The sequence below is a fragment of the Schistocerca serialis genome, chromosome 7 (genome assembly GCF_023864345.2).
Source record: "Schistocerca serialis cubense isolate TAMUIC-IGC-003099 chromosome 7, iqSchSeri2.2, whole genome shotgun sequence".
Lineage (NCBI taxonomy): Eukaryota > Metazoa > Arthropoda > Insecta > Orthoptera > Acrididae > Schistocerca > Schistocerca serialis.
Genome location: NC_064644.1, coordinates 512666181 through 512678985, shown reverse-complemented (window position 1 = coordinate 512678985; position 12805 = coordinate 512666181). Strand labels below are relative to the sequence as shown.

Here is a 12805-nt window from a genome sequence, read left to right as displayed (position 1 = left end):
GCTTTAAGGCGTAGCTGTGGACAGTGGGGTACTATGTTTTATAAAGACGGAAAACACGAACATCCAGAAGCTCATTTTATCCAGTGGTTCAGGCTTGTTTTAACTGCAATGTCAGACTCTTTTTAGGAGGAATAGTTTGCTCTAAAGGAGTGTGATTTTTTATGCACAAACCAAGGTTCAAGCAAATCAAAGTTATTTTGACCAGCTCTTGGCCAAAAGCAGAGCTCATACCACATTGTAGTTCTCTTACGCCCATTTTCCCACTCTTGCTTGCTCTGATGTAAAAATTCGCTACTGTCCTGGCAAAATCACGCACTCGAGAGACGATCATATGGAGCAGAACAAATCCAACTTCTCGCAGCACAATAAATAGTTTTCCAGCCAATTTACCACCCAGATTAACAGTTGGCACAATTGTACACGAATGCGTTAAGGCATTGACGGAATCTTCATACAACTCTCTTGGTATCTCTAACTTCCAGGGTTCCTTTCACATGCAGTTCGTCTTCAAATCCCGGTTGGTCCAAGGTGAAAACAAATTCCTTATTGAACTATGGGATAAGTTTGTTTATCTCATCTACACATTTTCAGGCCAGTTCCGCAGTTTGCTGTGCATCGTCACGTTGACACTTTGTTCGAAATTTCGTTGTCTTACGTCTTGTAATTCTGTAGCACTGTTAGAAGTTATGCAACCATCCACTGCTTCTCTTGAAATCACTCTAACCTTTGGCGCGCGCAGTTTGATATGCGTAATTGCACATTCTGTAAGTTATATCGCGCATCCTTGAAATGCGCAAACATTGGAACAAGTGCGTCTTGTGCTGCCTTGAACATCCGTGGTTTTTCTAATGCACTGCGCATGTCATATTGCTGCGGACTTACTCGAAATCTGTTTGAATTGCTTTTTACTAAGGTGTGAATGATCTTCCACGTATTTTTAGCTTCCGCTCCTTGGGAAACGATTCTCTTTTGTTACGTTTCGCTGGAGACGGGATTTTGTGTCTCCCTGTCCGACAAGGGTGATGAACTGCATGACTCGACACCTTTTTCTATATCAGTTATACTTGTTAAGCACTTATAGTCGTCATTGTACTCCTCATGTATGTCATCTGCACAGCCGGGCGTATACGACACCACACATTCCACTGACTCATCTTACAGAAACGTTAATATTTCATCTGCCACTTCTTTCCCAGTCTGGTGAAACGTCAACTTCGGCAACTGTTGTTGTAGCTATGCTGCAATGTTTGCTTTGTTTATCGTTGCCAGTTCTCTGCTTTGTATCAACACCACTAACATTGCAGTACTGTTGTGAGTTATCCGTCGGCTAAGCACTTCAACTTACGTTCACTATCCATTCTCAACTCCCCCCCCCCCCCCCCCCCCCCGCTGTCATTAGCAGCCAATATTGTAGTTATATGCTAGACGCTGGTGACGACTGCCGTACGCGTCATTGTCTTTTCACGATCTGACACTCACTGTTCCTCGTTAGCATTCAATGATAAAACTCAATTTTCTGTTTCTCCTGCATTAAATTTAATTTACTTACAAGTACTATATTGACACTGTTAATATGGCTTCACTCTCTCATTAACTGTTAAATGTATTTTTACATAAAAAACTTTGGTTCTTTTCCTAGTTAATGTAAATATTTGTACATGAGGAGAAAATGTGATACTTTCCTATGTAAACACTCCACACGTTATCAATTTTGTTATGTTTTTTGTAAATATTATCTGTGTAAGTAACACGTCCCTTTAGCTGTGTTTGCGACATTCGGTTGTCACATGAAGGTGATGTATAAACCCGAAACCGGTTCGTGAGATAATGGTTATAATTCTGCTGATCATCTAATATCATTATCACGTTATCCCAAGCACAGACAGAAAATTGCTACTACAGGGAAAGCAACGTCAAATGTGATAAAAATTGTAAACAGACACACAATCCAAATCGATCATACTGTGCGCTAAATTAGAGTCATCTTCATGCTTTAGGTTTTCTTTTCTGTGTTGGTCCAGTAAAAAGCATCTGTACCAGATGGTGTCAGCCACGTATTTGCCACGAGACACACATGCGAAACACACCTCGTAGTAGCTGATGTGTACTGGTGGAGACATGGCTGCGTATATCACATTACCGCCCACAAGGAGTACATGAAGATGACTCCATGTAGCTGGAACCGCTCTCGAGATGAGAGAGCGACTCTTGACACACATCACCATTGGACACTGGGAACACAATATGTCCTGCTGCGCTACTAACCGCTGCTGCTACGTGTGTGATAGTGGTGCGCGTGCATGCCTGGGTGTTTGTGCGTGTGATTGCTGGCGTGCAAGACAGGCGTGGCGTGGCGTGGCGAGGCGAGGCGAGGCGAGGCGAGGCGAGGTGAGGTGAGGTGGCGCGTGGCGGCGCAGGGCGCGCCAATCTGCAGGAGTGGGCGCTGGTCTTCTACGGCACGGCCGAGCCACCGGACGGAGCGCTGCCGCCTCCGGGGGCGGCGGGGGTGGTGGGAGCGCCGGGGGTCGCGGGCGTGCCCGCCTCCGGTGTCGGGCCACGCGGGGGCTTCCTGGGGGCGGGGCCCGCCGCCGCCCGGCCTCCCATCGCCGCGACGCCGGCGCCGCCACCGAGGTCCAAGCCGAAGGTCAAGAAGCAGAACTTCCGCGGCGGCAACCGCACTGGCGCCGCCAAGAGCCGCACCACCACCACCACGACCACCACGACCGCAGCTAGCGCCGCGACGGTATTGCCCGCCGTCGCGACCACGCCGCCGCCGCCGGCCGCCCCCGGCGCAGCCGCCGCCGCCTCTCGCGGTCCTGCGGCCACGCCGGCCCCCGGCGCTCCCCGCCGCCTCCCGCCCCCGCCACCACCACCGCCGCCCCCAGCGCAGCCGTCGGTGCTACGCGGCGACGTGACCATCATGCTGCAGCCGGCGCCGTCGGAGCCGCTGGGCCGGCCGCAGATGCCGGACGCCTTCCGAAAGTACACCAAGGTCAACGTGCTGGTGATGAAGGAGCCGGCGGCGGGTGTCTCCGTGGCGGAGCTGTCGCGCGACCACACGCTGCGCCTGCCCACAGGCAAGCCCCGCTCCCCGCCCCCAGTCACCGCCTCCACTCCACGCCATCCCCGCACCGCGCTGTCCCTGCCCAGCTGCACCCAAAGCCACCGGTAACACCGAGGAACCATGCTAGGCTGCCGTTCACGGTCGAGCTGGAACATCGCTGCTCTCCTAGCTTTGCCATCAAGGCTTCGGCGTTTCTTGGCTAATCTCAGCAACTTGTACGGGATTTTTCTCACGGATGAACGGTCAGTGTGTACTCTTGATGCAATGAAGATTCATCTTCCATGTTGGGTACTCTGTAGCAATTTTTAACTGTCGGGATCGCACAAGTGAAATAAAGTAGCGGCTGTGAAATTGAAAGTCAGAACTACCGCTTGGGTCGTGTTCTTATCCGTCGCATATTTTTCCATCCCTTACGTACAGTGAAACTCTAAGCAAGTGTTGAAACAGCTGTTGATCGACATCGCACCATCTGTTGCGTCACTTTTTTACGAGTTGAAAGTCTCATTCTGTAACAGTCATGGAGTCAATCCTAGAAATAGAACTCAAGATACGATACAGCAATGTGTATGCTCATGCGATCTTCGAAAAGCTATTTAGTTCTTTTTTTAAACATTTTTATGCAGCGACAGCAACTGATATTGTTTATATAAGAATATACCGCCTACAGTTGCAGGTTAACTTTATCGTTTACCTAGGTTTCAACGTTAGTAATAACATCTTCTTCAGAACCTGCAAAAAGTTAATATTATAATGTGCTAGTAAATTATGTTAGATATGGTCATCCTACAGGATGCAACGTGTAGTACTTACATAAAATATATTCAGTTCTGTGCTATCTGGTGCAGCAGTTATGTGTATGTGTGTTTTCCTAAGGGACCAAACTGCTGAGGTCATCAGCCCCTAGACTTACACACTACGTAAACTGGCTTAAACTAACTTATGCTTAAAACAACACACACAGTCTTGCCCCAGGGAGGACTCTAACCTTCGACGGGAGGGGCAGCGCAGTCCGTGACATGGCGCCTCAAACCGCGTAGTAGTTAAGAAACCGAAATGGAAACCAGCTACACGAACAGCTGCATTTTCTGTTTATTCATGCTCAGATGAAAACGAAGGAAATTCTTGTCCACTTCTTTCCCTGCACCAGAATGTGTGTATCCTTACTTCCAGAAATTCACGTTAACGTAGATACCCACTTCACAAGCCATTCATTTTTCATTTAAACATTGTTGACCAATTCGTATTTGTGGACTGCATAACCGCTCTCCTCCTTTCTTTCTGCTCTGTGGTTTCCTCATGTTTTTCGTTATACACGGATATGTTATTCGTCTGTGGCTGCTATCCCCATTCCACCTGTGAATATGTCAGGCGGTGGTATTAAGCACTCTGGCACCCTCTTTATACGACCTACTCTCTCATTTTAGTCCGTGTCATCGTCAGTGTTTTCTTTTTGTTCCATCTCTCCAGTAAATGTTTTTCGTTATACACGGATATGTTATTCGTCTGTGGCTGCTATCCCCATTCCACCTGTGAATATGTCAGGCGGTGGTATTAAGCACTCTGGCACCCTCTTTATACGACCTACTCTCTCATTTTAGTCCGTGTCATCGCCAGTGTCATGTAGCGGGTGCAGTACTGTTCAGTAATATGAAAATATTACGTCTCGATGTCAGAGTATTTTTTTTTCACATACGACCGGTTCTGATGTCATGTTCACCATCAGCTGATACAAAATGTTTGGCTTCGAGTAGCACGTTAATGTGAACTACAGTTTCATAAACAGTGGTCTGTTGCTGAACTGCAATTCACCCTGACGTACTGTTCAAAGCCATGCGTATTATAAGTGATGATGGTGAACGGGGCATTGAAGCAGATTACATGTGACAACAAATACTCTGAAAATTGATTACAACTGGATGGATTAAAAAGCTGTTCACCAAGCAGGAGAAGGAGAAAACACGTACAAACATTAAAGAAATTTTAAAGCCAGTCCTTTATCCTTCATCCTTCTTCCCTCTCCTTCAACCCTTCTGCCAGAAGAAGAAATCAGTGGGTCCAAGAGCTTGCACATTTCCTTAACTTTTGTACGTGTTTTCTCCTGCGCCCGCTTAGACAGTAGATTTCTTGTCTGTCTAATTGTATCAATTTTTCAAGAATTATTTTCGTTAAAAATGCTCGGAGATCGAGATACAAGCTTTGCGTTACAGCTCAGTAGATTTTTGTCATTGTTCATTACGTCTGGTCTGATTTCTAACACCGATCCACCAATTCCTTGCAACTTCATAGGATCAGACAAACAAATCCAAACAAATCTGTTGGATCCAGAATGAGATTTTCAATCTGCAGTGGAGTGTGCCCTGGTATGAAACTTCCTGGCTAAGCCATATCTCCGCTATATCCTTTCTTCCGGGAGTGTTAATTCTGCGAGGTTCGCAGAAGAGCTTCTGTGAAGTTTGGAACGTAGGATACTAGGTACTGGCAGAATTGAAGCTGTGGGGACGGATTGTGAGTCGTGCTTGGGTAGCTCAGATGGTAGAGCACTTGTCCGCGAAGGGCAAAAGGTCCCGAATTCGTCTCGGGCCGGCACACAGTTTTAATCTGCCACGAAGTTTCAACTCTGTTGGATGTTAGACTTTCAGCATATTCATGAGACTAAAATAGGCTGTCTCTTTCCATTTCATTTCAGTTTAAATACTAGATTCATAAAAGATGGCTTCTATTATTTAGAATGTCAGACTGTGTGCTATCAGAAACACTCTCGCAGTTTGCTCTGTTTCACCTTATTGCTGTGCGGTTACACTTTTAATGCTACTTTTCTTTATATACAAGCCTCGACGATGAAGTTTCTTCAGTTTTCTTTTACCAGAGGAACGTCGGCAACTTAGGCAATGCAGCACGCCATCACTTTATCCCTATTTTCCACATTTTGGAAAGTGATTTTGGAATTCCGTATTAATTTATTTATTACCTGATTGTACGGTACTGGTAGTAAAGCGAAACGTTTATCCGGGATATCTTTCCTCCCCTGGTTATCACTCGGAACACTGTTTGTGAGAAATGAATATCAGTCACCCAAATTAAAAAGAGTACATGGACATCTGAATAGTACCGAAGTACACTACGTGTCTTAACTTCGATTAGCACTGCAGTGAAGCGCGACGATTATAACAAGGAAGATTTCGGTTTGAGGTGAAGGGGTCACAGATACACTTTTATTTCGACGTCGAATCGAGATACCATTGTACTACTGCGGGCGAGAGAAGTAAAAACGCATACACAGAGGTCCACTGTCCCTACGCCAGTGGGGAAGAACGCAGTACACCGTAGTGACGTCACCTACCGTCGGCTGTCCGTTATAAAACACACGAGGAATTGGGGACTGCCTCGCCCTAACCTGACTTAATAGACGCTCATGCTCTGCTTTGCAGCACAGCCTCGCATTCTGGTTCCGTCTCGTTGCCGGTGGTTGCCGTGGTGCAGCGTCGCCCCCACCACCCCCTTCCACAGCACACTCTCACGTATCATTGATGACGGCCTTCGCATGCCGACCGCGCACCGGTCATGTCACAGCCGTTCGCTTCTTGTTGTTTGTGAGCACGAACTCGTGTAGTGTACCTTGGCACATCGCTTAGCATGAATATTTTTTTCTTTCGTTTTTGCTTTGTATATTGACATTCTGAGCTTGTATGATTTTGTAGCTGTCGATACATGCCAATAGCAATAAATTATTTGCTTTTACCTCATTGTGTTTTTAATTATTTGTTTCTTTTATTAATTATTATTGTGTTATCTTGATGGTAAGTAAACTATAATAATTCACATTTAATTTAATATTGCTTCTGCAAGACCTCGAAAGGTTTATTCAATAACCTAGGTTTAACAGCGTGGTTTCCAGAGTTACTATCCCTGTGCTACTAGTGAAATCGTCGATAGTGCAATCTCTATTGCTTTTAGGACTGACACCCATGAAAAGAAACTTTCGATTTTTGGTGTCTTGCTACAAAGAGCACGACTTGGTTCCTTAACTTGTACTTAAATTATTATTATCAAGATTACCGTCAGCTGTATGGGTTTAATGACACCACTGTGTTATTTGTGCCACATGTTTCGTTTCACCATTTTGATTTCTTAGCGAAATTTGCTGCCTTCTGCAGCACAATACATGCCTTCTTACTATCGAGTGTCGCCTAGCAGACCCCCGTCTTACTGAACCGTTTGGACCCGCTTCAAGAGCACGTACCTTAAGTGACATTACATTACCGAAAACACAGTGCCCTCTCTACATAACAGATCCCTAGGAGAGACACTGAGTGAGATCTTATCGTGCTTTCTGACAAAATATGCTTCGGTTAGCTGCATGTGGACAAGGCTCTCCTTTTTCCCCGGTAAACTCAGAAGAGGTCTTAATTACTGGCCGATGTACGAAGTCTCTCCTATGTGACACTCTTTATGGCAAAAACAAATTAAAACATTCGTATGCTTCAATTATATTCTTATTAGATTTCAATAACAAATTTTTACATTTAAGTGAAATGAGTGACACAAACACATATTTTAACTTGTACGTCTCATTATTGCTCTCTGTGGGTAGGGTTGGTATGAGATATGGTACCAACCTCGAACTGCACGGATTTTTAACTTCAGATGCAATAAGCAATATGAATTTACGTCAAAGCTTCTTTATCGCTGAACGGAAGGTCATTTGCTAGTTCCGTAGCCGGAAACTCCAAAACTGGAGTGCGGCGGTGGTGGGGGGACTGATTAGTTTTCAGACTGCTTCGATGCGGCCTGCAAGGAATTCCTCTCAGAGTAGCCCTTGCATCCTATGGCATCTGTTGTGTATTGGATGCATTCCATTCTGCCTCTCTCTACAGCTCCGTTTCTACGTAAGTTTTGCTTGATGTCTTAATACATTTCGTATCCTTCTGTCGCTACTTCCTATCAACGTTTCTACATGTTCCTCCCCTCACCAATCCCGCAGAAAACGTCTCATTTCCTATTTTATCACTCCACCAAATTTTAAGCATCCTCCTATAGCAACACATCTCAAACGCTTCTGTCCTCTCGTTTTCCGGTTTTTCCACACTCAGTCGTACACTTCTTTACAATGCTGGGCTCCAAACGTAGGTCTTCAGCATTTATTCCTCAAGTTTGATAGTAATAGACTTTTTTCGGCAAGGAATGCCCTCTTTCGCTGTGTTAGTCTGCTTTATATGTCATCCTGCGTTGTTTTGGTTCATAATCGGCAGAATTCCTTCACTTCCTCTACCTCGTCGTCCCCAATTTCTTTGTTAGGTGTATTGCTAATCTTGTTTCTGTTACTACTCATTACCTTAATCTTTCTTAGATTTATTCTCAATCCACTGCATGTCATAATTTCATTGTTTCTCATTTCATTGGACTTAGTAATGTGATCACCGAATCTTATCTTTGACATTCTTACCCTCTGAATTTCAATCCTGATCTTCCCCCGGTGCTTATGTGTGGCTACCGCCGCATTTGATATCTAGTCTCCCAAAGCTCTAATTCTATTACTGGACCCCTATGTCGACTCTTATTTCTTCTTCTAACAGGTCATCAGACTGCTCCTATCAGTCCGCTGCTCGTGGTCGTGCGGTAGCGTTCTCGCTTCCCGCGCCCGGGTTCCCGGGTTCGATTCCCGGCGGGGTCAGGGATTTTCTCTGCCTCGTGATGACTGGGTGTTGTGTGATGTCCTTAGGTTAGTTAGGTTTAAGTAGTTCTAAGTTCTAGGGGACTGATGACCATAGATGTTAAGTCCCATAGTGCTCAGAGCAATTTGAAATTTGCTCCTATCACTCGTGGATGCCTTCAGTGTTACTCTATATCCCTGTGACCAGAAAACGCTTGTCTTCTTTCCATTTCACTTCGCTTACCCCCGCTGTGTCTAGATTGAACCTTTTGATTTACAATTCCAAATTTTCAAGTTTCCGTACAACTTTCAGTTTCCCGACATACCGTGTTCATACTCGTAGAACATTACCCGTTCAGTAGTTGTATGTTTTGCTCATTGTTACGTCCCCATGGCAGTACTCTCGCAGAGATCCAAATGGGGGACCAATTTGCAATCTTTTTCCAATATTGAGATCAGAAGGGCACTTCTTCAATTAGAAACCACATGTACAATGGATCACATTATGTCCTTAATTGGGTGGTCTCCGTTTCCGTCTGCATCTTCATGCCGTTGATCATTGCTAGTTATTTCGTCTCTGAGGCGTAGCTTCCTAACTCAAGGGCGACGTAGTGTTCCAAACCTCTGCCCCTTCGCCGCCCTGTTTGTTAAGACCCTCGGCAGAACGAGAGTGACTCCTTATACCGGTAGTCTTCGGTCGGCATTGCTGACTATAGTTGTTCCAAATTTAAGCAGCGATGTTTTAAGCGACTATTATTCTCTATTACTATTTTTCTCTATTACTTAGTCACATGAGCAAAGGCACGTAAACCTTCTGGGGAGAGAGTGAAGATTTGGGGAATCAAATGATGACGCTATCAAACAACATATAAGGTTTTATAATTGATGTGGAAAACTGGTCGAATGACTGTTAATAGGAGAATGTTCATAAATAATTGGGAAATGGACCCTTGCCATGTGTAAGCTGTATTCCAGTAGTAAGACGTTTGTTTACTGCCATCAGATGGCCGACGTAATATAGTTTTTCGTTCCCACGGTATCAGAGACATTGAGTTTTCCTTCTAGTTCACTGTTTCTCTTTTCTTTCTATAAGTGAAAATATGTACTTGTTAGTCTTTTGTGCTTCTGCACATCGTGAAGAATCTTACTTGCACAGTTATCCTGTTTTACGTCTATTATTATTGTTATTGGAATTTTAAGATGTTCAGTAGTAAGTTGCGTTAGTCTTAGAAACGTTTGACTGCACGATAAATAAGCTTTACTAGAACCTTTGATATCTTTTTTAGTCTTGAATGAAAGTCTTGTAGGTGTAATGCATTTTTTAAACTTTTACTTGTTGCTGTTTTATTCCTTCATATTTATGTGCACAGTTTGTCAAAATTATTCGTACAATATTATTTACTCATTTAACCTATTAAATCATGAAAAGATATTTCATTATTTTTTGCTCATAGCTTTAGATGTTACTGCACCGATATGTTACATGATGCGAGAGCATGTCTGCATGTGGCATGCAGCCTTTCTGTTTGTGTGCAATTTCTTCTTCAACAATCGGTAATGGTTCATACAGTGTGACACGTTCGTAATTTACTGTCAGAACTATAATTAGAAATTTGTGAGTGAATTATGGTACTCGAACACTGGTTTCTATCGCGGAAACAAGATACCGGCTACATACGTTCTAAGGTGCTCTTTTACTTAACCAAGTTATTGGTGATTATATTCACAAGGCAGCCACAGAAGATGACAACATCGTCGTTCTGAGGAGGAAGCATTTAGTACTTGTCCTTGTACCTTAGTGAAAGGAAGCAGAGGCTGACAGCGAAACATCCGAGGTATGTGACAGCAACCGAAAAGTGACGGATCTATCGAGGTCGTTTAATTGAAAGGCAATTGTACATGGATGAAGCAGTCGTCCAATGCCTATCCATGGAAGGGGGACATAGAGAATGACCGTAACACGACTTCATTGTACAGATGCAGACAGCTGTCACTGACTTGGAGCACCTACCAACGGTCGGAAGTGCGTGCTAGCAGCCGTTGGTAGGACGCGCATCACAGTGTCGGCGCAGAAACCACTGGGAGCCAATGTAATAGATACAGGCCGTACAGGTTCCTTATGCCATCGTGACAACTAGTTGCTCTTGCGACACTCGTATCTCTCTATTGATATTCGGAATGAAAGTAAGCCTCATTGGCTGGTATTACCATTTTATGTGTAAGAGTCCAAATCTGTTGAGAAATCGCACTTGTGTTGGTTGCAGCAGGATCGGTTGAGATGTCCATCTGCCAGTACCATATGCTTCCTACATCTGTTGCTTCTGCACTGCGCTATACACTTATGAGTAGCAGTATTATCCTGGAAAGGACTGAAATATGCCAGCTGATTAGTTCAAATGGCTCTAAGCACAATGGGACTTAACATCTGAGGTCATCAGTCCCCGCTACAGTCTGGAACCGCGGGACCGCTTCGGTCACAGGTTCGAATCCTGCCTCGTGCATGGATGTGTGTGATGTCCTTAGGTTAGTTAGGTTTAAGTAGTTCTAAGTTATGGGGGACTGATGACCTCAGAAGTTGAGTCCCATAGTGCTCAGAGCCATTTGAACCATTTCATCAGTCCCCTAGAATTAGAACTACTTGAACCTAACTAACCTAAGGATATCACACACATCCATGCCCGAGGCAGGATTCGAACGTGCGGCCGTAGCAGCAACTCGGTTCCGGACTGAACCGCCTAGAACCGCTCGGCCACTGCGGCCGGCGTCGATTTAGTGTTTGTATTAAAGTGGGATGAGAGTGGCGTTTTCGAGGCAAGAGGACGCTACGATACGGCATACAGGGATTAAAATTTCGGAGGCCACGTTAGGGCTTGCCCTGCGGTTCGTTCAGCAGCGTGTGAGGGACTACCCGATGAGAAATTTCAGCTGCAATAGACGAGAGAGCAGCCTAAGTTGCAGGTCCCCTTTCAATGACGTTTTATCCACTACGTGTTGGCTAAAGCTACAGGCTGCTAGTCCCTAAGAATAGAGTTGAATGCCCGCTTGGCTACTTCAGATATTTTGTGGTGGCATTAGGTTATGTTGCACCTGTTAAGGCCATAATTGAATGAATAAGCTTCGACACTGACACGCTTGCCGTTAGAAAGACACGAAATCGAAACACTTTGTCCGCGTTGGTTGCCATACGACGCTTTAGTGTGACAGTAAGTCAGGGCTGTTAGGGCAGAGTGGCAGACTGCGGGCTGTGACGCCTCGATGTGTGTTTGTGCGCAGGCAGCGTCTCTGGCTGGGAGCTGGTGCTACACGGCACGGAACAGCCGGCACAGCCAGACGACGCCGCCACCGCCGCGCCGCCGCCGCCGACGGCCGCCCCCGGCACGGCTGCCCCCCGCACGCGGCCCCCGCCGTCGCTGCCCCTGGGGGCGGATGCGGGCAAGCAACAGCAGCAACAGCAGCGCTGGCCCCCGTACCCCCGGCCGCCCGCGCACCACGACAACGAAGTGGCGCCGCCCCCGGCCGCGGCGCCCGCCTCCGCCCCCGACACCGCCGCGCGGCCCCCTTCGGTCGGCGACGCCGCCTCCAGCTCCGCCTCCGCCTCGGGCTGCGTGTCGCTCGCCAAGAACGGCCACGGCTGCCTAGGTTTGTGCCTCGCAGTGGCCGCCGGCGCGTCGGCGCTGCTCCTGCAGACAAGGACGCTCGTCTGATGAGGCGCTGAGCCGAACACTGGTGTCCGAGCTAGCCGGAGGGCGAGGGATCCCGTGTGCGGTAGCTAGAGCTGTAAAGTGTGGAGGGGGCACGTACCCAGCTGGAGAGCGGACTGTTTGTTTGGCACAGCTGTTCAGTAAGACCAGCGCGTGCCGGACACACCTGCCGAAAAAAGTACCAGTGACATCTTACTACCTTCCTCGAGACATCATATTCCTCTCTTCAGCTCCTAACCCTATACTCAAACTATTTTGATCCATCCCGAGATACACTGTCTTGGCTTATCGAAAGCGTTGACCTACACGAAGAATTTTTGACTCTAGAGAATATTCCGAACCATTTCATACAGAACGCTGAGAATAAAATGACCCAACAGAAAATTCGAA

At 46.2% G+C, this 12805-nt stretch overlaps 1 protein-coding gene across 1 annotated transcript in view; it reads left to right on the top strand.

Annotated features, from left to right (window-relative positions):
* LOC126413181 (furin-like protease 1, isoforms 1/1-X/2) overlaps nucleotides 1-12418 on the top strand; it is a 232847-nt gene extending 220429 nt beyond the window's left edge. The window contains exons 11-13 of the mRNA XM_050083077.1: nucleotides 2418-2743; nucleotides 2963-3077; nucleotides 11988-12418. Coding sequence (XP_049939034.1) covers nucleotides 2418-2743; nucleotides 2963-3077; nucleotides 11988-12418 — 872 coding nt within the window. The remainder of the gene's footprint in view (nucleotides 1-2417; nucleotides 2744-2962; nucleotides 3078-11987) is intronic.
* Nucleotides 12419-12805: the final 387 nt, after the last annotated feature.